Here is a 25616-nt window from a genome sequence, read left to right on the forward strand (position 1 = left end):
AAAAGGCTGCAAAGTCCTTATAACAATTTCAATCAATCAATCAATCAATTTTATTTATAAAGCCCAATATCACAAATCACAATTTGCCTCACAGGGCTTTACAGCATACAACATCCTTCTGTCCTTATGACCCTCACAGCAGATAAGGAAAAACTCCCCAAAAAAACCCCTTTAACAGGGAAAAAAAAAACGGTAGAAACCTCAGGAAGAGCAACTGAGGAGGGATCCCTCTTCCAGGATGGACAGACATGCAATAGGTGTCGTACAGAACAGATCAGCATAATAAATTAACAGTAATCCGTATGACACTATGAGACAGAAAAAGAGAGAGAGAGAGAGAGAGAGAGAGAGAGAGAGAGAGATGCAGGACAGACGGTAATGACAGTAGCTTACAACAACATTAATGAAAGTAATAATATTATCGTTATAGTTCTGGCTACTGTGGTACAATATGTTGAAAGTATATATTAGTATCTGGCAGTATACATGTGTGATAATAATCATATGTGTATAATAACAGTAGAAGTATGACTAATGACTAATGATGGCAGCAGCAGCAGGAGGCATCTGGCAGGACCACGGCAGCAGCACAACCACACACATCACGCTATCCAGGCACCGCTGCGATATGAGTTAACCTGAGAGACGGTGGAGCACAAAGGCTCCGGAGAAGAAGCCGAGTTAGTGACATCCAGAATGGCCGAGTTAGCAAGATGCAGTAATAGGATACGAGAGAGAGAGAGAAGGAGAGAAGGTGCCCGGTGTATTATAGGGGGTCCTCCGGCAGACTAGGCCTAACGCCGGATTTCCACTGGATGCGTGTCCGTTGCGGAACGGCAGCGCTGGTTATCCGCTGCGTGCTCCGCCGTCCGTCAATACCCACCGGCTGCGTTTGCTGTGCGGTGCGGTGCAGCTCTGCCGGAAGACATCTCGGTGCACTGCCATGATTAATATCTCCTCGTCCATGGTGTTCACGGGGTGAAATGACGTCTGAAAACCTCTGACCTGTTGACTTCAGGCCTGCCTCTGCCCATTATGTAGTTTTTAAGGTGTAGTGCAGGGAAATATGATCCGCCGTGAACACTGTGTATTTTATTTTGAAAATTAACCGGATGTTTTATTGTGTTTCTGTGCACGACTTCCTGCCCCGCACGATCTGCTCTGTGCTGAATTGCTGCGTTGTGCTCCGGTGTCCAGCAAAAATAGAAGTCCTGCGTATCTGTTGCGGAGGGCTCCGGACTGCCGGAGCTGAGACGGAGCCGGAACGCAGCACAGCCGTAGCTGGTGGAAACACACACATTGACTAGAATTGAATCCTATCGGCTCTGTTGCCGTGCCGGAGCGGAGACGCAACCAACACGCATCTGGTGGAAATTGGCCGTAAGTCAGCCTAACTAGGGGCTGGTACAGGGCAAGCCTGAGCCGGCCCTAACTATAAGCTTTATCAAAGAGGAAAGTCTTAAGTCTAGTCTTAAATGTGGAGACGGTGTCTGCCTCCCGGACCGTAACAGGAAGATGATTCCACAGGAGAGGAGCCTGATAGCTGAAGGCTCTGGCTCCTGATCTACTTTTGGAGACTTTAGGGACCACGAGTAACCCTGCGTTCTCAGAGCGCAGTGTTCTGGTGGGATAATAAGGCACTATGAGCTCTCTAAGATATGACGGAGCTTGACCATTTAGAGCTTTATAAGTTAACAGTAGGATTTTAAATTCAATTCTGGATTTTACAGGGAGCCAGTGCAGAGAAGCTAAAACAGGAGAAATATGATCTTGTTTCTTAGTTCCTGCTAGTACACCTGCTGCTGCATTCTGAATTAGCTGGAGAGTTTTTAAGGACTTACTAGAGCTACCTGATAATAGAGAGTTACAGTAATCCAGCCTAGAGGTAACAAAAGCGTGGACCAATTTTTCTGCATCTTTTCGGGTCAGGATAGGCCTAATTTTCGCAATATTACGCAGATGAAAAAATGCAGTCCGTGAGGTTTGTTTTAAATGAGAATTAAAAGACAAATCTTGATCAAATGTTACTCCGAGGTTTCTTACGGTAGTGGTAGAGGCCAGAGCAATGCCATCTAGAGAAACTATGTCATCAGATAAAGAGTCTCTGAGTTGTTTGGGGCCAAGAACAATAATTTCAGTTTTGTCTGAATTTAACATCAGGAAATTGGTGCTCATCCAGGTTTTTATGTCTTTAAGGCAGTTATGGAGTTTAGTTAATTGATTACTTTCTTCTGGCTTCATCGATAAATACAACTGTGTATCATTCACATAACAATGGAAATTTATAGAGTGATTTCTAATGATGTTACCTAAAGGAAGCATATATAGAATAAATAGGATTGGTCCGAGCACAGAACCTTGCGGAACTCCAAAACAAACTTTAGTACGTAAGGATCATTTATTATGAACGTCAACAAACTGAAAACGATCAGATAAATAAGATTTAAACCAGCTTAGTGCAGAACCTTTTAGGCCAATTAAGTGTTCCAGTCTCTGTAGCAGAATTTGATGGTCAATAGTGTCAAACGCCGCACTAAGATCTAATAAAACAAGTACAGAGACAAGTCCTTTGTCTGAAGCAATCAGAAGGTCATTTGTAATTTTAACTAGTGCTGTCTCAGTGCTATGATGCACTCTAAATCCTGACTGTAATTCCTCAAATAAATTATTATGGAGAAAATCACACAGCTGGTCTGCAACTACTTTCTCAAGGATCTTTGACATAAAGGGAAGATTAGATATTGGTCTATAGTTGGCTAACACCTCTGGATCCAGGGTGGGCTTTTTTAGTAGAGGTTTAATTACAGCTACCTTAAAAGACTGTGGTACATAGCCTGTTAATAAGGATATATTGATCATATCTAATATATGAGTGTTAACTAAAGGTAAGACCTCCTTAAGTAGCCTAGTTGGGATGGGGTCTAAGAGACACATTGATGATTTAGATGAAGAAATCACTGCGGTCAATTCTTGAAGAGAAATTGGGGAGAAGCAATCTAAATATATATCAGGTCTTACAGCTGTGTTTGTGGTTAGATAGGTAGGCCTACTATCTGAGGACAGGAGGTCATGAATTTTGCCTCTAATAGTTAGAATTTTGTCATTAAAAAAGCTCATAAAATCATTACTGCTAAGGGCTAAAGGAATACAAGGCTCAGTAGAGCTTTGACTCTCAGTCAGCCTGGCTACAGTGTTGAAAAGAAACCTGGGGTTATTTTTGTTTTCTTCTATTAAAGCTGAGTAATAGTTTGCTCTGGCATTGCGGAGGCCCCTCTTATAAGTTTTGAGACTGTCTGCCCAGATTAAACGAGGGTCTTCCAGTTTGTTTAATAGCCAATTCCTTTCAAACTTTCGCGATATTTGTTTTAACTTACGGGTTTGAGAGTTATACCAAGGAGCGAACTTTCTTTGCTTTGTTAACTTCTTTTTAAGAGGAGCTACAGAGTCGAGTGTTGTTTGCAGCGAGCCTACGGCAGCCTGGTATTGAATTTAACGACGGAGTAATCATTTCCTTAAATTTTGCGACAGCACTATCTGATAAACATCTAGTATAGTAACTGTTGCTGAGTGGCGTGTAATCGAGTAAAAAGAAATCAAAAGTAATCAAATAATGATCCGATAGCGAGGGATTCTGTGGAAAGACTGTTAGGTTATCAATTTCAATTCCATATGTCAGAACTAGATCGAGGGTATGGTTAAAACAGTGAGTGGGTTCATGTACACCCAGACTGAAGCCAATGGAGTCTAATAATGAGATAAACGCGGTAGCCAGGGAGTCATTATCAATGTCGACATGAATGTTAAAATCGCCTATAATAATAACTTTATCTGATTTAAGAACTAAACTGGATAAAAACTCTGAGAATTCAGATACAAATTCAGAATACGGGCCAGGAGCACGGTACACTATAACAAATAAAAGTGGCTGCGAGGTTTTACAGGTCGGATGTAAAAGACTAAGAACGAGGCTTTCAAATTAATTATAATCTAGTTTAGGTTTAGGGCTGATTAACACACTAGAGTTAAAAATGGCTGCAACTCCCCCTCCTCGGCCGCTGCCTTGAGGAATGTGGGTATTATTGTGACTGGGAGGAGTGGACTCATTTAGACTAACATATTCATCTTGACACAGCCAGGTTTCAGTGAGACTGAGTAAATCAATATGATTATCTGATATTAATTCGTTTACTAACACTGCTTTAGACGAAAGAGACCTGATATTTAACAGTCCGCATTTAATTCTCCTGTTTTGTCTTTCTGTCACAGAAGAGGTTTTAATTTTTATGAGGTTGTTATGCACAACTCCTCTTTGTTTAATTTTAGATTTAAATAATTTAGGTGGTCAGGGGACAGACACCGTTTGTATAAAACTATGAAAACTATGGGTACTGGGTAACTGAACTAGAAGCTCAGAGAGGCGTATAGGACTGCGACTCTCTGTCCTGGTCTCAACTCTGGGTTGTCAGGGATTTAAATTACTAATAAAATTTTCCAGGTTCCTAGAAATGAGAGCAGCTCCATCCAAAGTGGGATGAATGCCGTCTCTCCTAATAAGACCAGGTTTTCCCCAGAAAGTTTGCCAATTATTAACGAAACCCACATCGTTTGCTGGACACCACCTGGACAGCCAGCGATTAAATGATGACATGCGGCTAAACATGTCATCAGTGGTCAGATTTGGGAGGGGTCCAGAGAAAACTACGGAGTCCGACATCGTTTTTGCATATTCACACACCGAGGCAATATTAATTTTAGTGACCTCTGATTGGCGTAACCGGGTGTCATTGCCGCCGACGTGAATAACAATCTCACTGAATCTACGTTTAGCTTTAGCCAGCAGTTTTAAATTTGATTCAATGTCGCCCGCTCTGGCCCCAGGGATACATTTGACTATGGCCGCTGGTGTTGCTAACTTCACGTTCCTCAGAATAGAGCTGCCAATAACCAGAGTTTTATCCTCAGCGGGTGTGTGCTGAGTGGGGAAAAGCGGTTGGAAACGTGAACAGGCTGGTGGTGAGCCGTGGGCTTCGGCTTGGACCTGTGCCTCTGGCGAACCGTAACCCAACCTCCCGGCTGAACGGGAGTTACCGGAGGACAGCTAGCAGAGGCTAAGGCTATGCTATGTGGCTCCGCACCGGCTACAGGGGGCTTGCTAACTACCGCAGCTACTGAATGGTTTTCCATGGTGCGGAGCCGCACTTCTAATTCACTAAGCCTCACCTCCAACGCAGCAAATAAGCTACACTTGTTACAATTACCACTGTCGCTAAAGGAGGCAGAGGCATAACTGAACATTTGGCACACCGAGCAAGAAAGAGCAGCGGGAGAAGCCATCACTAGCTGTAAAGCTAATGTAGCTACCAAGGCTAGTAACGTGCAAACAACAGCTAAGAGATTAGCAAGAAAGTCGTAGAAAGGAGGAGAGCTATAAGTGCTTAAACAGAACTAGTGTGGATTAAGACTTGGAGTAGATGTTAAAGCAACTGAAGTGAGAAAGCAGAAAGCAGGCTAGTAGAATTCACCAGAGCAGTACAGAGACGCTGTCACAGAAACACCGGAAATGACACAACTCGCTTACCGCAATACGTCAGCACGTCAGCATGAGATCAATTTAATCCCATCATACTCACCACTTTGGTGCTAGAATTTATTCTTTTAAACAGATATACTCTTCTCACGTGTGCATGGGTGTTCATTTTTTATTGTGGGGTTATGGACTTGGAGCTGTTGGGAAGCTTTTAATGTGAAACATCTGTGCAGGAAGAAGCTAAACGCGCGGGGAAAGTAAGGCAATCAAAACTGATTAGCAGTACAGTGTGAAAACATTATTCAAATCCCACCTGGTAAGTGGACCCTGAGTTGAGATTATTTTGTCACACTCTCATCATCTCAGTCTTATTAATTCTAATCACCTTTACCTTGCTGTTTTTTTTGTGTGTGTGTGTGTGTTATTTGTTCAGTGTTAAGCTACTGTCAGTGCTACATTTCCTGCACAGATGTGACACATTAAAAGCCTTTCAGCAGCTTGTGGGACATAATCTTTCCCTTTTCTGGTAGGCCTTTAATGTCAGACATCTGGAACAAGTGGATTTGATGGCAGCTTAATAACAGTTTACAGTTTAAACACAGTTTAATATTTGGCTCAATTACATGCATCTGCAGATTTTCATCTCTTATATACACTTGTATGTGCCTCATCTTTGCTATTCTTTTTCCTTATGAGCCAAAAACATGAATGAACGTTTTTCCAGTTGCAAAAAGTTGAATCTTAATAGAAAAGTAATATTGATCTATGCTTTCTTAATCACTCATCTTTATTGTTAAACATGTAAAACAATCAAACATTACTTTGTGCATGAAATGTTGCAGAAAATGCATAAATCTACTGTAAAACATTCTATTTTGGGTCTGAATATGGTCTTAAAAATAATAGACATAGCCACCGTGACGTCACCCATTGGTTTGTGGACTTCTTTTTGGAAACCTTGAGTTTGACATTTTGGTTGCCACCATCTTGAATTGTTGGAGGCAGAAGTGACCATGTTTGGGAGAAAGGGTGAGGAAGCAAACGAAGGAGCGAGGTCTGACTCAGCGACTGTGATGACGCCTCACTGACAGTCTGTCACTCAAAGTGGCCACATAACGAGAAAAATTAGCTGTTGAAACCAAAGCTGTTTTTTGTACTAGGCTGTAAACATGTTTATTTCTGCTACATTTTAACATGAGGGTCCATAGGTATTTACTCGCTTCTGGAGCCAGCCTCAAGTGGCCATTAGAGGAACTGCAGTTTTAAGCATTGCCGTGTTGACCTCGTTTTACAGCCCTGGAGGTTGCCGCTTGGTAATGGTATGTTAAGGCTAATGCTGGTTATGTCAGCTAATGACGAATGCCATTGTCAACACATTGGTTTCACAGTAAAGGTTTACCATTACCATGACATTATAATGCATTTAATTTAAAGTGCATGCAGGAGGTGGTGATTATCAGCAGTAGCTTAACACATCAACATTAGCTTATTGCCACAAACCAATATACAGTCATGGATCACAGTTATTGTGGATATGTAACATTTGACTGATACCAATCAAACTGATCTACAGCTTACTACTTTTGCTGCTGCAGTACTGTGGTGCACGTAGACCTGCTGCAGCTTGTGCTCTTAGTATTAGTTACAGCTGTTACAGACCTGCTTGTTAGCAGCACTGTCTGCAGCTGTCCGTCTAATATCTCCCTCAATCATCCTCATGTTTATTCTTCCTCATTCTCCTATTCGTCCTCTATTTCCTGTCCTTCTTGTATTTGTCCCCCCCTCCCTCACTCCTACTCTTCACCGCCAAGCAATTTGCAGCCCTCATCTCCCGCTCGTCTCCTTCCACTCTATTTGTTTTTCCTCTCCCTCTTTTAGTGTTGCTTGCTCTTTGTTTGTTCCATCACCTCGCTCTGCCTCTCCTCAGAGGATAAGACGTTTGTTTCATCTGCCTCGTATATGTGAAGGAGGACAGTGGGATTCTGTGTTGCGTAAGGCTGAGTGCAGTCTCAGTGGGTCGCCAGCCTCTCTGTGAAGGGCTGCAGGTGTGTGTTTGTATATGTGTGTCTAAGTTTTGTGGGTTCCAGGTTTCATCATTTGTGCGGTGGTAGTCAACGATGCAGTGCTCCCCAGAGTTCAAATAATAGTGTTTTTTTTTTTATGTCTATACAAATATTTTAGGAGTCATGCTGTTGAAAGCTGATGTCTTATGCATGTTTTCAGTATTTTTATTCAACATATTCTACTGTTCAAGTTTTTTAAAGAGTGTTTGGGGTATGTAACATTTACTTGATAGCATATAATGTCATGAAATGTGGTGGTAGAGATTGGGTTTCATGCAACAAAGGTCCCCATACCAGGAATGCTGTGACAGAAGGTACATATCTTAAGGCCCCTACGCTGTGCAATTTCAGGCCGTCTCGAATGAGAGTTGACAGAGAAATGTGGTGAAATCTCTGGTTTTCGTGGGGTATCGTGGTTGTCCTAGACCACGCTGTGAGACATGGTTAAAGCTGATTTAGAGCCTTGGCCACAAAAGACAACCTACATAAAAATTTCTCAGAAATTTAGGACCAAACCAGTATACAGCATGAAGTGATGCAGAATACGTAGGTCAGGCAAGAGGCTGCTACATTTTGATTTCTATTTTCACTGTAGCCGTATGATTGTCTATGCATTCATCACATAGTCTGATATACTGTATCTCAAAAGTTTTATTTTACAGTTTGACACAGATTCCGACCAACACGGTATTAGACCCATGTCACACTTGCAATAATTTGTGCCTAAACAAAGATCCTGTGTGACAACTTAAAAGTAATTTTAAACAGGTGTGTTTTTATCTGATGTTCAAATAAAAACATAAAATTAGTGGTTAGATTTTAAACTGTGATATATTACTATCATTTCTGTGTTAGAATACATTTAGAATTATTTATTTTTGACAGCTATGGTGTCAGAAATAAATCAAATCGCCAATCAAATATCAAATCTAGCCCTAGGAATTGCGAGAAGAGCCCTGCTGAGCTAAGTGTGCGCCCTTGTATGTATGAGTTAAGCGGGTTTAGATTGCAGCCAGTCCATTAAATGCCTTACAAGTGATGAATAGAATTATGAGCTGTATTCTTGGAGCAATTGGAAGTCAATAAAAGCACACATTAAAGTTTCTGTTTTATGTTATATTCATGAAAGACATCTACTGGAAATCATCCCTAGTTTTCAGCCTGAGCTCAGGGTAATTCCTGCCTGAGAAGCCTGCCCTTTGAATTTCAGCATGAAAACCACATTATTTGCTTATTATTGTATTGTCATTCAACTGCCTTGACAGCAGCTTCCTTTTCTCTTCCCTCCACATTGTTTGACCTTTTGTTGTGCAGGTGCTGAAGGTGGTAGATATCTACAAAATCTGAATGTCATGCCTCTGTGTGCATGTTCGCCGTGCTGTTTTCTTTTCAAGATGGCAGACTGTCCTGTCCACTTAATATAAGCTGCATGCAGAAGCATAAATGCCAGATACACAAGCTGCTGTCTGCTTTCAAAGTGCTGCTTATCGTCTCATCAAGCACTTTTTATAATAGCATTATCTCATGCTTTGATGTAATTAGGATGCCACAGGTACCTGGGGGATCTTAGGTCCAGTTTCATGTACCTAATGAATATTTATACAGTATTACCATTTCTGGCAGCTTGCTTCCCAATCTTGATTAATTCTTTTCCTCATGAGTCCCTCAGCGTTTGTTTCCATGCTGGTCGTGACATAAATTTTTCAAAATGACTTGAATTTTTGTAACAGTAGATGCTGAATCTTTCTCACCTTGAAAACCATTTAGAGATGTTGGACATCTTGAGTGATCAACCATCCACATAACCTTATATGACTGAAAAAGGACAGACCCAGTAATGTCTCACTGTTGCTAACAACTATGAAATAAATAAAAAAAGGTATGCAAATAATGATAAACATGTTAAATTCAGCACTATCATACTCACCACTCAGGTGCTTAAACTTTTCTCAAACAAAAGTAATGTTCTCATTTGAGCTTGGAAGTTAATTCTTGACCTCAGGATTATGCAGTTTGAGCTGGTGGAAGGCTTTTAATGTAAATCGTCTATGTTATGTAAATGGTAAATGGACTGTGCTGTACATAGCACGGACATAGTGCTTTTCTACCTTAACAAACAAAGGACTTAACAATTTGCCTATTATTCACCTATTCACACACTGATGACGGCAGAGCCTCTCACATGTAATGTGGGGTTCAGTGCTTAAGGACACTTCAACACATGGACAGCAGGAGCCTGAGACTGAACCACCAATCTTGCCATCTATGAACAACCCACTCCAACTCCTGAGGCACAGCCGCCTCAGTATGTTTCAGTGACAGTGGCTGGAACACTGAATAAAAAAACAGCAAAGTAGGAGTGATGGGAATGAAGCTGTTAATTAGAAAAACTTCCTGCAGAAATGTTTCATATTAAAAGCCTTACAGCAGCACATGGGGTACTATCATTCCTTTTGCTGGTAAACATCGGCAGTAGGGTTGGGTGCTGTCTACTGAACTGGCACATGACAATGTCCCCAGTGAAAAATCCCAATGGATATTGTTGATTGTGTGTGTTGGGTGGGGGATAAAGATGCAAAAATATGATCAATGAATAAAGAATGGAAAAAAAAGATTGATCAACCATCCGCACTGAACCCCTAACCGGCCCACTGCCAACTTTATGCAATACAGTAGCACTATTGTATGGACTGAGGACTGAAACAAGGGCAGAGGCAATTAGGACTGAGCACTGCAGCGCTCTCCAAGGCATGTAATGAGTGAGTGAGTGAGTGTGTGTGTGTGTGTGTGTGTGTGTTTGTGTGTGTTTGAAATAAAGAGACAGAGAAAGACAAAGACAAGGTAAAAGATGAATTATTGCATGCAGTGTTTCTTTAGGCCTAAGTATTAATAAATTACCCAGAACACAGCTTTGTCAATTTTTGAACGGCCCACCAGGACCTGTGATATTTATATAACATTACCAGAGAATTTAAAAAGAAGGGAAAAAAAAAAAAAAAAACGGTGATCAGCCCAGCAGGTATGAGTGGATATTGATCCGTGATGGTGGCAACTTGGTTACTGAAAAAGGTACCACATCACCCATCTGGCAGCCTCTACGTCATCTGGAAGGTAAATCAGAACTTGTTAGCATGCAGTGAATGCCTTTAACGCCATCGTAAACCAGTGCTCCAATGTTGGTGTGGAGAGGGAGAGTGGGGGCTTGTAAATCATGATGTCAGACTCAATGGTCGATGACCAACAGCCATTGGTGACGGATAGGGATGGGCATCGTTACGATTCAAACGATTCTAGTACTCTTACCAATACTGCTTTTCAAACCGGTACTTTAACTGTACTCTTATCTGTTCTTTTAATGACAAAAAGAAACAAAATAAGAACAGAATTAAAATTGCTTCATTTTCTATGTATAAAAATTTCGTTATTAGATTTAATTTAGATTTAATTTATATAGCCCAATATCACAAATCACAATATGACTCTGAGACATCCCTCTGTCCTTGGACCCTCACAGCAGATAAGGAAAAACTCCCCCCAAAAACCCTTTAACAGGGAAAAAAATGCTAGAAACCCCAGCAACCTGGATGAATTACTATTATAGACTGTAACATACCCAAGGTGGATGGGGTAATGGAAGATGAGAACTGTGGTTGACAACAGTGCATTTCTCCACCTGTATGTGACACACATTTGCTAGATGTTTCGAAAGATTGCTTGTGTTTCTGCCTTTTACATGCACAGGTGTTGTTGAGCGTGTGGCAACAAGCAGTGTCGGCATCAACTCTTGTGAAGTATAACCATACTTTGGAGCGTTTTGCTCCCTCTGCCATTGTCACTGAGAACAAGGCCTCCGTGTGTGTGTGTGTGTGTGTGTGTGACACAGAGTTGCAGAGCTGGCCCCGCCCATCACAAATGCAGCAGGCTGTAAGCTCTCCTCTGGATTGAATTGCAAAAATGCATCAGTGATGAATGTTTTTATCTTGTTGCAAATTAGAAGCGGAGTTAGGGAGATAAAAACTGTACAAGACAATGTCTATGTAACCTAAATAAACAAGAAATATATCTCCTGAATTTCTCCAATACTGATAACAGAATCATTAATGTCGGAGCTTATCAAGATTATGGTCTTTGATAATTAGGCCCCAGGGTCCGTTTAATACCGGGTTTTGGTATCCATCCATTGTCCATTGATGGACAATGGCATTGTTCGTCAGCATGCATGTTCATCAGTATGTATGTCCGTTGGCCCATCTTCCATGGATAATGGCATCACCCATCAGCCCAACCCTAATTGGCAGAATGTGTTGAGCTTCATTGACAGTAGCTTCACACAAAGCAAAAAAACCCCACCAAAGTTGCCACAACTGGAATGAATCAATGTTTACATTGTTGTACTAATGGAATAACTGCTGTGGACCTTGTATGGTAACAGAAAATAAAAGGGACTCAACAGTTCCTCACTATCACCAATTTTTTTCTTGGCTGCAGCTGAAGCTGTTGAGTACATCAGGGACGAACTTACAGCGAATTTTGCCCACACTCAGACGTCCAGTGTGACAGCTGTCAGCTGAAGGCTTTGTCTGGTGTGAATTTGACAGCGATCTGATGTGACAGCAGTCATCAAAGGGTTTGGTTTGCTCAGTGGTTTTCATTCAAACTGGCATCACCTTCATTGTCGAAGAGTCTATTCACCTGTTTGGGGGGGGGGTGGGGGGTGGCGGTTATCGATTGCTGGCCTCCCTTCCAATTCCACTTTCTCTGTCTTCAAACACAACTGACCCTGACACCCAATCAGTCTGTCGCTAGCCGTCTGTCAACTGCATCACTTGGTGTCATCCCGGATAACTAATGGAAAACCCAACTTGTCTGCCAGCATTTGGAGAAGAATATTGGCAGCATGTCTATCCAAATCCTTCGAAACATACAGCAGGGAATTTAAGCTTTTTGTGCAGAGTGACATTTTGGATTTTCTTATTTCTTTCTTCTGTGTCTCACAGCAGCTGTGTGGGATGTAGCATTGAAAGGCTATGTAATCTCAATTTTGTAACACTGTGCATGGTATGAAATGTCGGGAATCAAATGGACAGGCATACCAAAAACTGTTTTTCTTGTTGCTTTCTCCCTGCAAAGACTCTTAATGGAGGTGTGGGCTTTTCTGAGTAGATCTGGTATTGTGATTTGAGTCTGAGTTTGGCCAATAATAATACATAGAGTATGTCTAATTGAGAATTGTGTTGACAATAAATACTTTATTCTGTAAGATTTTCAGACATGCAAATTATCAATTATATGTTGTTTTCCTCAACTCTTAGGGTTAGGGGTGAAGATGCAATTATGCCATTTGTTGTATTCATCCTGGTGCCAGTCAGATATACAGTTTTTTCATCACCACTATTATAATATTCATTGTTTCCTCTGTCAGTTAGATTCATTCAGTCATGGCAGTTCAGGGCCTTAGTTTTTAGTGCCACAGCTAGGTCTGGGTACATTTAATTTAATGTGATGTGTTATTGTCATACTATGGCAGCAGTTAAAACCCATACAGTTTGTGGTGTGGTGAGGTTGAGTGTGGTGTATTTGACAGAGTTGGTAGTTCAGCATGCCAAGATGCCACCAAAATGTTTGAAAGTTGGCTGTACTGCACGCCTGTCGTAAAAAGGGTATCAAACGCAGAACTCTTTTGGTATCAGTGCCACTTTAAGGGTACGGGTATTGGTACTGCTATTGTAATTTTTAAACAATACCAAGCTCTAGACACAGCAGTCCCTGGCCTCATGTTACTGAATTTAAAAATGATTCCAATAGAACCACTTAGTGAGGTTCAGATATTTTAAAATTTGAAAAACAAAGACCATTGATATGGCTAGGTACTGAAGACCATTGCGACCATGACATGAAACAAACCATTGCTTTTGAAAGTAGTGCTACAGAATTTCTAACTGGCTGAACGGCCACCATTTAAGGAGGGTAACCTTCCAAGTGGGAAGCCGACATCTAGAGTGCGCTGCTGCCTCTGAATGAATAAATGCTACTAGAAATGGAGCATTGCATTAGTTCAGACATAGAACTGAGGTTGTAGTTGCATAAGCTGGTTGGCATCAGCAGCATTCACAACTCATTTATTAGCTGCTTGACCAGCTGACCAGTAATATCAAGTCATATTTTTACAGGTGTACATACTTTTTTTATTGTCCACTGTTCCTGCCTCCACCAACCCAACCTTTTCATGTGCTAGGATTTTAGTTTTGTTGAGTTTACAAAGATCTCACTGTTTATGTGAGTATCAAGGGCCACAAACAGTTGAATTTGGAAATCACATTTTGCCATGCAGGATCAGTTAATCTTACTTTTGTGCCACTTTTTCAAAGCAAAATTGGATCAGATGACCAAATCGAGATAACTAGTGCTCTAAGTGGGACTCAAGTTTACTAGCTATGTAAAAAACAGCAGGTAGAATAGCCAGTCTGGGGTCACTTCAAGTGTTTTTATTTGAGGAGACAGAAAACAGCACAGGGGATGCAACTGTTAGAATCTACTTTTGACTATGTCGTTAGAATTAATATAAAGTGATAAATGAAAGATGAATTACATAATTTTTATTTGCTATTGACAGCTGTCTGGGTGATCATTTTATGGGGACGAAATAATTTACTTTTTTATTTTTACTTTAATGCACTGAAAGGCTTAGTAGGTAGCTTAAGGACTACTCAATGTACTTTGAATTTAATGGTTAAACAAATAAAATACAAAATATAAATAAATGTATATTCAACCAACTTTTTGACCAAAGGTTTTATTGCATTTTGTTCCTGAAATCCCTTAATCCGCCCTTCTGCTTGATTGAGATAATTCAGATTTTTTTTGGGATCAAAGGCATCCCAATCCTACTAAAAAGTTGAACAATGCATACTGAATGTTTGATCGAGATCAAAACCAAGACTGGAGTACATCATCTACTCTCATTTCAGATTCCTTTTTTTCCCGTTTTGAACAACCCTTTTTAAGTGTTGATCCAATCCAAGCCGAAATCCAATCAGAATACCTCTGAACAACTGGGCCAGGGGGATTATTTCTCCCTGCAAAATAATTCAGTTATTTGAGACTTTTCTGAAATTATGTCATTTATTCTCCAAATCTCACTAAAACCATTTGCTATACATGGGCAGTCCTTTGACATAACTGTTTCTGACTGACGAAATATTGTTGAACCATGAAACGGATTAGATACGCAAAGAAAATCTTAAGAACTTTTGAAGATGTAGCTTGGTCAGAAAGGGATCTTTTTGTAGTTGGATGGTACCAGAATCTGCAATATCTCGTAAAATGGGTTTTCTTCTGACCCTGACTAGTTCTGTAATTCCACAGCACTAACCAACCTTTTGCTGCTGTACACAAATGACCTTCCTGCTGCGTTTCATGCCACCTCTGTTCAAGCTTTGCTGCAGTCCCAACACGCATCAATTCGCAGCCAATGCATTCTTGATTAGGCGTGGACACAGTAATTGTTTTCATTGCCTCGGATTGGAACGACATTGAATTTAATGTGGTCCATCGATCTTTTGTTGGGGGGAAATTGGGTTTGTTACCAGCGTTGTAGATCTCTCATGGCCCATGTGTTAACCTTTTATACTCTCTCTCCCTCACTACATTTTTCTCTCCAATCTCACTCTATCTCTATCTTGCCCCATCCTCTGTTCTTCATCCTCCTGTCTTATTCTCCTACCCTTTGACTTTTAATCTCTCCCTCTTTCTCTTTCCCTCTATCTGTCTTTCCTTTTATTTCGCACTCCTTCCTATTCTTTCCCCACTAACTATTTTTCCCCATTCACCTCCTCTAATTTGCTTTCAATTTAAAAACTCAATTAACATGATTGCTTATCAGAAACGATACTGCCATGGCACTATAACACTGACAAATAGCTGAAAGATGTAACCAGCAAATATTTGGTATTTTTACTTCATAAATGACTTAAAAGATTAGGTGATTATCAATATTGCTTATTTTTTTGTCTGTCAGCTAATTGATTTTCTTTAAGAGGTCATTTAGAGGTGTTACTCTTACTTAGTACTTACTTAAACTCTCTCTACTGTCTGTCATTGCCAGAAGCCCCAGAAATCTACCAATTAGATCTGTTAGGTCGGGAAAAACAGTGCTCTCTTTCTATTTCGTGCTGTGCTGTAAAACAAACAAGCAGATTTGTAAAAGAAATGGAGCCGAGGAGTTTTGTAGAAGCTTTTTCTTCCCTCTAAGTGAAAGGTACCCTGGTTTGTTTTTTGTTGACAGTTTAGCAGAGTTTACATTCAGTGTTTCTCACCAAAGCACATTAATGCACAGTATCCTTGATCCCTCACAGGTTACTACACTGAATGCATTTCCTCCCACATAAAACATTTGCAAAGTAAATTTCTGGAACAATTTGTCTTTGCTTTTACAACACGAAAATTAAATGACTACATGCAATGTTGCTTCATATCTACTGTATATGTTTAAAGGCAACTGTTTGCTGACATTTTCACCATGTCAACTTTATAAGATGAAAAAATGTCTGTTGTTTTTACTTCTTGTTGTTATGCGTCTTGTTGCATGACCACTACCAGTTGTAAGTGGAATAGTGTGAAACCATCAGTGGGACTGTTATGTCACCTATGAGCATGTGCATTTATAGTAGAGCACAAGCTACAAACAGAACAGGGACCCAGGCTTTCAAAACCAAGCATGTCAGCACAATACATCGGTGCCAAGTTCTGAAAATGTAACAGAACTTGTAGGAGATCTAAAGGTACCTATGGTACCTGGGATGCAATTCTTCTGGACCTGACAGGAGGGCATATACACTTACAAGTGTTCTAGTCTGCTGTTAAATACCAGAGGCGGAAGAAAGATGACAACAAGTGCAGCAGTGGCGACAGCTCTGCGTTGACTTTTTCGAAGAATATAGTATGTAGTGTTTTCCTGAGGTCAGCGTATTTTGTTAATTCTTTGCCGTGGGAGTGCCACGTATTTATGCCCTGCTACAATGGCAGCAGCATGACAAGGCGCTAATCCTCTATCCTGTGCAGAGCGCTGTACATCTGGGCTTTTTTTCTGGTTGCTGAGAGTTGAAAAACGTTCAACTTTGGGTAAAACTTTGCACTCGTTACTGTCACTTTTTACCCAGCCATCCAACCACAGTGGAGGAGGGGTGGGGCGAATAGCCTACCACAGAGATCAGTCATGACATTTTACATAGAAATATATTAATATACTATTGGCTGTATATATTAATATACGTATCCTCAGCCACAAAATCTCATAAAACCACATAGACTAGTACTTTGCATTCGAGGCAGATCAAATCTAAATGTTTTTAATGAAGGAGTGTATGTTTAAAAGCATGGAATTTATTGTTTTGTTTTTGTTTATTATTATAGTATAAAATTAGGTATTGAGAATCATGGAATTTTACTGGTATTTGTATCAATTACTAAATGTATTGTATCATGTCCTGACGTGCCTACTCAAAACAATGCACCATAGTGTCACTGCTGATGAAAAACTCCAAAGGGTCCCTTGAAACAAGAAAACTTTCCATTGAAATCCAGGGTATTGGATTTTTTTGATTTATCTTCAGATCAAACACTGTCACCCCAAACTTCCACTCATTGGTTGGGATAATTGCAGGACATACTCTATGGCCTGCATAATAATGCAATCATTTTACAAAAACTAATCATCTTGAATGAAATCTGCAATGGAATAGTTTTATACTCTGTAGCTGTGCTAAAACATATGGCCAGTGGGTGACTTGGACTATTTAATATACTACTTTTTAATAGAGGTCAGAATCGCTTTTTCTGTATCAAACTTAAATAGACATGTCATATTCTTGCACATAATTGCAATATACTATAATAGTTTCAAATTGAGAACACATAGAAGCTGTGGCAAATTGGACATTATATTAAATCTTTTTTTTCACCTTTCTCTTTGTCTGCAGGCGGAGTGTAAAGCCAGTCCCAAGGAAAGCACAGAGCCGGCTGTGGACCTGCTGGGCCTGGGTAAGACCAACCCTCCGCCAACTTACAATATAATAACCCTCGGACAATATAATAACTTGTCAAACCATATTCACATGACTGCCTAATGTGTCAGATTAAACCAATTATCCTGGATGACGTAATGCCATTTTTAGACTGATGTTGTAGTAATTGCAGGAGAAATAATGTGTGACATTATAAAGTAAAGGTTTATTGCTGTCAAGCTTTATTTGAGTCATGTACTTTACAGAGACCCTTTGTATCACAGAGTTATTATAGCATCTGGTGTCAGGCCAGTAGTCCAGTAGTCATGTGCTAGACCATCCAATTTTGATTTAGTGTACATTCCAAAAATGGAAAGTAAAGTACTTGAAATGTGGCAAAAACAGCTAATTTCATAACTAAAACACATACTAGAAAATCATATTTTACAACAAAAAAAGTTATGGACAATATTTGTTAGATTCCAGTACAGTTGTAAAACATACAGTATCATTGTGGGAAACCTGTAGCTGGTTTATTCCTTAATGTGAAAGGAGCAAAATAATTGGAATGGCTTATTAGTAACTGTGTGCTTGCTTTCTAATAAATAGCAACCTGAAAATCAGCTACTGAGAAAAAGTAATTTTAGTAGAGGGAAACAGCTGTGCTGAATACATTTTTGTGGCTTCAAAATTTGGAAGTAAGAGGGCATCAAATGCTTCTGAGTCAGCAAAGCGCAAAAAACCTGTAGTCCTGGCTGGACTGCTGGAAGTACGAGAAGACCATACTAAAGCACCAAATGGCACTAAAATAAATCCCAGTGGACTTGACTTTAGTGCCTTAAGTGCACCCACTCATGAATGTTTACTTATTTAGGCTGATTAATGTCAGCCAAAGTGTCAGGTCAGGTCTCCTCCTTCTTTGGTTTCTGCCCCACCTCTTTAGATGTCTGTTGGAGGCCACTACAAACAAACTACTTTGTTTCATACCCTGAACTTTCACTTTGCTTTTTATAATATGCACCATCAGGCTTGTGTCAGTGTGTACACACTGTGGTTGACTCTCCTGTTACCTTTATCACCTACTGTCATCTTTATTATGGGTGAAAATCACTGAGTAACTCACGATACAAACTTAACAGTGAATTTCCTTCAAATTAAAATGCATAGTAATTTAGCTGTAGGTGGCCATAAATCTTAACAGTTAAGGCGCTCAAATAATGGCACATATCCAATAAAATAAATAAATAACACAAATGTAAGCAATGTAGTCTGATTCTCCATCATTAGACCCTGACCTGCTGATAATTCCTGAACTGCAGCTTGCGCTCGTTTATAGAGGGCAGGCACAACAGACTTGACTAAAATGCAGACGTGAAGGCACACTGTAGCAGGGCTCCAGCACTTTGAACATATGCTTTAATTCCGTGTTCTCTGTGACCCACAGTATACAGTATGCAAGTGTGGGCGGATATCCTCAGCGAAACATTCTATAGCACTAGTTAATACTTTGGCACAGTCTGAATCTACAGTGTGAGGCTGCCTGAACTCTGTGGGAAGAAGGACTCGCCTTCCAGTAGATTTTTGTCTTGTTCTTCAATCAACATATTCAGATTCATGGAGATACCGGCATATTCAAAAGTATTAGGAGTCAGCCTTAGAGCTCCCCCTCATAACATAATGTGAACTCAACAGAATGCACCTGCAGAGACCGCACTGGCAGCAGGTAATTGGAATAAAGTCACTCAAGGGCCTGACAAGTCGTTCAGTCTAGCAAGAAAGTCACCAAGTTGGCAACACTAAGCACATCACTGTGAATGTAAAGGGTGCGCTGGATTTATACTACAAGACAACAGCAGCAATGCATACAGAATGCAGCACAATCATTTTTTCTCTCTCTTGCATAACCCGTTAATTTTGCCAACCTGGTCTCACTCTGAACTTGTCACAATCCGGCTCTTGGTTGTCGACTTCTAGCATCAGACACCGACAAAAAAAGCTGTTCTTTTACTGTACATTGGCACGATAGGCGGCTGGTCACCATTATTGTTTAACAGCACCCGTTGGCATCAAGGGGACATGTGGCGGGACAACAATGAAAGTTTTAGGAAATTTGAGTAGGGTGGGCAAGAGGGGTGGTGGATGGGTCCACCAACCACCGACTCTCACCCAGGAGGCCAGTGTAAGTTTCCCGTAAGATTGTAAAGCCAAATCCTGTTCTTTTTTCCTAAACTCAAACACATGCGTATTTTTGCAAAACATAACCATGTGTGTTTGCTGTTGAAGGGAAAAAAAGGTCAATTCGCAGTGTTGTACCGACGTAGTGCATTTATTCTGAAAAAGACTGTATGCAAACTGTACATTTCCTGTGAAAACGGAAGCGTATTTTGAAAATAGAGAATGCATGTAACAGGCTGAAGTTGACACGGCGTCCCAGAACATCAACAACCAACACACCCAGACTCACCCAGGGTACCTTGCATGTTGTATGTTGACGTAGAAAGTCCATGACCAAACACCAATATGTGACAAGGTCAGAGTGAGAATGTGTTGATTTTGCTTGCCCAAGCTGTGTTGTAAAAGCCAAATGGGCCCAGTCTTTTGAATTAAGGATGATGGTGCCTTTCTGATTTGTTTTCCCCCACTGTCCAGCTCTACGCTGTGTGCCATAGATTCCTCCGGGAATGAGTCCTAAAACCCAAAAATGAGTTATCATGTTACTACTCATTGCTTCCTTGTCTCAAAGTCAGTGGGTTTTTTGAATGGGTTTGTGGTTAGATGCCTGAAATAAGTTCTGTGATTAACCCAAGCTGAAGAGACTTTAACATTTTGTTCTGCAACATAAAACACATCAGGATATTTCAGTCCTGTTTTGATAGAGGTATTAAAGTGATAGGAGATCTGTTTGAGGATAATGGTGTTCTTATGTCATTTTCAATGGTTAGAGACAAATATGGTGTAGATTAATTTTTTGCTTACCTCCAGGCTCGTAGCCTTATTAATGCAACTGATAAATCTTCTCAGATCAAGACTTTGTTAGGGCCATTCGAGAAATCTATCATACAGTATAAGAAAAATAAAGGGTTCATTTCATATTTTTATGATAATTTCGTGAACGACGACCAACAAAATATAGATAAAGTGATGGATCGATGGGAAAAGGACCTTTAAACGAGCTATGAAAAAGAAAACTGGAAAGAATGTATCCAAGAAGTTCACTCTCTGTTTTTATGTAATAGATTAAAAGAAATGCAATACCGGATGCTACACAGACAACATACTACACCACATATCTTAAGTAGAATTGATTCCAGCAAGTCTCCCATATGTACCAAGTGTAAAATTTCTGTTGGAACGTATATGCATTATTTGTGGGAATGCTCAAAAATTGTCATATTTTGGTCAGGTATTCTTAAAGAATCGAGATTAATTTTGAAATGTAAGATCTGTAAAGATCCCGGACAGTTTTTATTAGGGCTGCCGTCAAAAAAAACAAATTATAGACACTCAAAGATCTAAGTTATTAAAGAAACTTCTTTGTTTAGCAAGGAGGTGTATACTTCTAAATTGTATTAAAGAAGAACCGCCATCAGTAACACAATGGTATAGAGAAATCCTTAGAATAATGCTGATGGAAAGCTAAACTCACAGGAAATGAGCACAACTTTACTAAGATATGGCAGCCACTAATAAATCACTTGCCCAAGCACCTTAGCGACACAATCCGTAAAGGGTATGACACAATGAATTGGAGAGTGCCTGAGGCAGTCTGATTTGATGATTTATTATTATTATTTTTTATCTCGTATTTGTTTTATTTCTATTTATTTATTTACTAACTTAGCATGAGTATGGACTGAACTTGGTTAAAAATGAAAGTGGGAAATAGAATATGCTAACAGAGATAAAGAGGTGTATACATAGATATAATCCCGAGAGACATGAACTATGTCATCCCATCTTATGAGTTTATTTTGAATTTTGTTTTGTAGTTTTATCACTGTTTTTTTTTTCTTTTCTTTTCTTTTCTTTCCCTTGTTTATGGGTAGTGTGTGATGGGTCTTGTTTGTTTGTCTTTGTTTTGTTTGGGTGCTTTATGTAATATGCCACAAATATGAAGGAATGGACTTGAAACAAAATGTTGTGGCTATTTTGTGTAAAATCAATTAAAAAAATAAAATAAATAAATAAATAAATAAAACACATCAGTAAATACCCCACTCACGAAGTTTGAAGCTTCAGTGTATCTCAAAAAAGGCGACTGCTAACAAATGGCTAAATGGGATACAGAGCATCACCATGCCAAGCAACACCGAACACGGCTTTACAGTCTTGTTATGGTGGTGACGTTAGGTCATGTGACCGTGGTGTAGTGTTTTTTATAGCCAAGTGTTAGCTTTTTACGTCTGGTGGTTACATGTAGGCTTTAATAATCATGAAAATACTGTTCATTTATGAAGATTATTATGCTGTGAGGTTCTTCACTGCAAGTTTGTTAACTTCCATTTACTTTGCCCTCTTTCATTTGATGTGCCACCACAAGGAGTCATGAAGTACTTGTAGTATTAGTAGTTGACTCTGGTGAATCATATTAGCAGGGGATTCCATTCAGAGCGCCTGTGTGTTTTAATAGAAATATTAATGTTTGGCACCAGAGTATCAATAACATATCACAGAGGAAGTAATATGATACATTCCCATATTGATATTTTGTCCATCCTTAATCTCTGTGATTGTTGTCAATACATAAAATTTGGTGACCTCAGCATACACTACTCCCCAAAAGTGGCCCTAACCAACTTCAACCAGGCGAGAGGTCTAATCAGTTTGAGTGACTAAAAATAGTTTGAACCCCTCCATCTATAGCAAAGTGTCGCAACATTTAAGTATGCACAATGCAAAACAATCTAAAAATGAAGCAACAACTGGAGAGAAGCTTTTATTATTAGTATTAGACAAATGTGTGGATGTAGCTGTCAGTTTAGAGGGAGGACTGATCATGTGTCCGTAACCTCCTGCATGCATGCATGTTAATGGCATTTGTGCCTAATTTAAGAACGCAGTAGTAGAAAAGCTGGATATATCGAATGCACCGCGGATATGACATTCACCAAAGGTCACAAGCTGGATTCAAACCTGTGACATTTGGAGTACACGGTATGTGTCTTGGCCCGTTAACCGGCTGCACATTGTGCTTCCTGCTTGTCAACCCCAGCGCTGGACAGCAAAAACACAGTAGAAGTCAGGTTTGGTTCAGGGGTTTTCACCATAAATCTGTAATATGCAGTCACCCTGTGTTTTCCCAGTTCAAGGCTGTATTGTATTAGACTTAGGTGAGGGTAAGCTGTGCTGGCAGAAGAAAGAGCTGGTGGATACAGCATTGATAAAACATTCCCGACCGCAGCATGGAAGAGTGAGTGTGGACGCCCTGCTATAAATAACCAATGCTACACACCTTGCAGCCATGTTGAGTGGATGAGATTTCACACATAATCAATAAGTCAAATACGTGGCAGCATGCCTTCAGCACTCACACATCCTCCCGTTCCTCCATCCATCCCTCTGTGTCTCTGGTTACCTCACTCTGCAGCTGTCAAACAGACACTCTGCTTTTGCTTCTGTGTCTGTGTGTGTGTGTGTGTTTGTCAGTTCCTCTGGTCCGTTTAATTCAGTTTAGCAGGCTGTGCTGGAATGAAAATATAAACAATACAGTAAGACCAGCCAGATAAGCATTTTTACACAATTTCTCAGTCAGCTTTTTCTTCTTGGTTTGCCAAACAATTAGGCCAATATTGAATTTTTAATTAAATATCAGAAAATAGGACTTTCTTTGACCACAGCAACGTTATGACATATTTTATGTGTTTATTTTAGGGTTTGCTTGGATAGCTTTGGTGTCCCATGGTGATAAATGCTGTCTCAGAGATGTTCCATCCTGCCAAAAAAAAAAGAACTCTTCAGGAGCCACTGAATCAATTTCAAAAACTTTTATTGATGGAGCACCCCTGTCTGTTTGTTTCAGCTTTTTTTGTCTCTGTGTCCCTTTCAATTCTGCCTCGGTCTCTCCCTACTGTAATGGTCTTGACACGCTGAATTGACACTTGTGTCCAGAGGGAATAAACAGGATTTTTCCTCCATGTTGTCTCCTCTATTCCAGCAGCAGCTGACCTTGTTTTGGTCCCAGCTTTACCTCTATTTAAGTCATATTGTTAATTTGGAGATACAGAAATTGTATTGTTGCAGCCAGGAATGAGGCATCTTTTTGTTTCCATTCACTTAATTTTAGTCTTAACATTTTCTAAATGCATCATCAAACATACAGATTTTGCAAAGTGCTGCTGGCTTTTTTACTCCAGATAGAGACTAATAAAAAAGGGAAATATAGGAGAAGATAAACACACCTAAAACAATGAGGATTAACAACAATGTATGCTACATGCTAAGACACTAAGTGAGCTTAATTTGCAAAACTGTTTATTTGAATATTTTCATCATGTGTTGTTAACATTCCTGTATTCTTGCTAGCAGTCTTCTTTGTTGGTGCATTGCTATATTTCTTAGCACATTACCGGCACCTGCTGTCAGTCAGGGGTGCTTGTGCATGCAAGTTCATCCATGCGCGTGTGCACAATACAATCACAACAAGGGCTCACTCTTGAAAACATTGCTCCGTAGCGTTAAAGAAGTATTTCACTGTTGAAATACTGAAAAAAGGGCTGTGGCATTTGCTTTTGCCTAAGAGGTAGAAATCCTACAACTACCAGAATGCACTGCGCCACACAAACAGTCTCGTATTACAGTTAAACAGTAAGTTAAAATTTGTTTCTGACAACATTTGCAGCGAGAAAAAGGAAGTTCACTAACAGAATCTTGGTTTGTATTTGATCAGCGCTGCTTAGTTTTACCATTAATTCTTTTTTTTAAGCCTATGTTTTCACTGTGCAGGAAACAGTATGGTGCCCACTTCCAGTTTACAAACTGTTGCTATGACAGTGAAACAGTGCACTAAAATAGGTTCCTAAAGAACATTTTAGGCAAGAAAGAGGTGAAGTAACAAAAACCTTAGTAACTGATCAACACTGCCTAGTTTAAATGTTTTATCAGAGTTTGAAAGAGAGAGAGAGAAATAGAGAGAGAAAGAGAGAGAGAGAGAGAGAGAGAGAGAGAATGTCTGTAAAACTTAATTTCATTTAACTTCATTTTATTTAACTCCATTATACTTCACCGCAGTGTGTGATGGTACAGCAGTCCTCACAGAAGCTGAAGGATGATGTCACAGCCTCTGTGTACTCATCCACTTCTTAGATGACCTCACAACAGGTTTACAGAGCTTCAACTTCTGCCTGTATGAGGGAATCAGGTGGACGGTGTTGTGGTCAGAGTGGCCCAGTGCAGCGCGGGGGCCCGGGTGATAGGCGTTGTCAACAGTTGTGTAACAGTGATCCAGGATATTCTTCTCTCTGGTCGGACATTTTATAAACTGTTTGTATTTGGGGAGTTCATGGGTGAGGTTACCTTTGTTAAAGTCGCCAAGGACAATAACTAAGAAGTCTGGCTCTCCCATTGTTTGTCTATGGACAGGGCGGCAACGCCTGACAAAGCAGCACCGCTACCCTTGGCGTCACACACTGCTCGGATTTTCCGCCGGAGTGCTGCGCTCAGAGTTGAAATTATTTGAACTTTGACCGCGCCGCTGCGCCGCACCTGGTGGTGAGCGATGCGCGTTGTTGTTAATTATGTGAAGGCCGCAGACCGCTGTGCCTCCTGTACGTTGGCCTGCGCTGGGATGTAAACACCGACCAGAATGAATGAAGCAAACTCACGGGGGGAGTAAAAAGGTTTGCAGTTGATGAAAAAAGATTCCAGATCAGGAGAGCAGTGCTGCTGGATCACTGTCACGTCATTACACCAGCCACTGTTAGTATAAAAACAGATACCGCCACCTTTAGTTTTGCCGCAGAGTTCCGTGTTACGATCTACTCTAAAGAGTTGGAAGCCTGCCAGCTGCAGCGCAGATTCTGGTATTGA

At 40.3% G+C, this 25616-nt stretch overlaps 1 protein-coding gene across 5 annotated transcripts in view; it reads left to right on the forward strand.

Annotated features, from left to right (window-relative positions):
• The window catches only part of LOC117248178 (stromal membrane-associated protein 1), a 182367-nt gene that overhangs the window by 106089 nt on the left and 50662 nt on the right, over positions 1-25616 (forward strand). For all 5 annotated transcript variants that reach the window (XM_078160831.1, XM_078160833.1, XM_078160834.1 and 2 more), the window contains one exon: positions 17568-17628. In XM_078160831.1, the coding sequence (XP_078016957.1) occupies positions 17568-17628 (61 nt within the window). The remainder of the gene's footprint in view (positions 1-17567; positions 17629-25616) is intronic.

The sequence above is a fragment of the Epinephelus lanceolatus genome, chromosome 17 (assembly GCF_041903045.1).
Source record: "Epinephelus lanceolatus isolate andai-2023 chromosome 17, ASM4190304v1, whole genome shotgun sequence".
Classification (NCBI taxonomy): Eukaryota; Metazoa; Chordata; class Actinopteri; order Perciformes; family Serranidae; genus Epinephelus; species Epinephelus lanceolatus.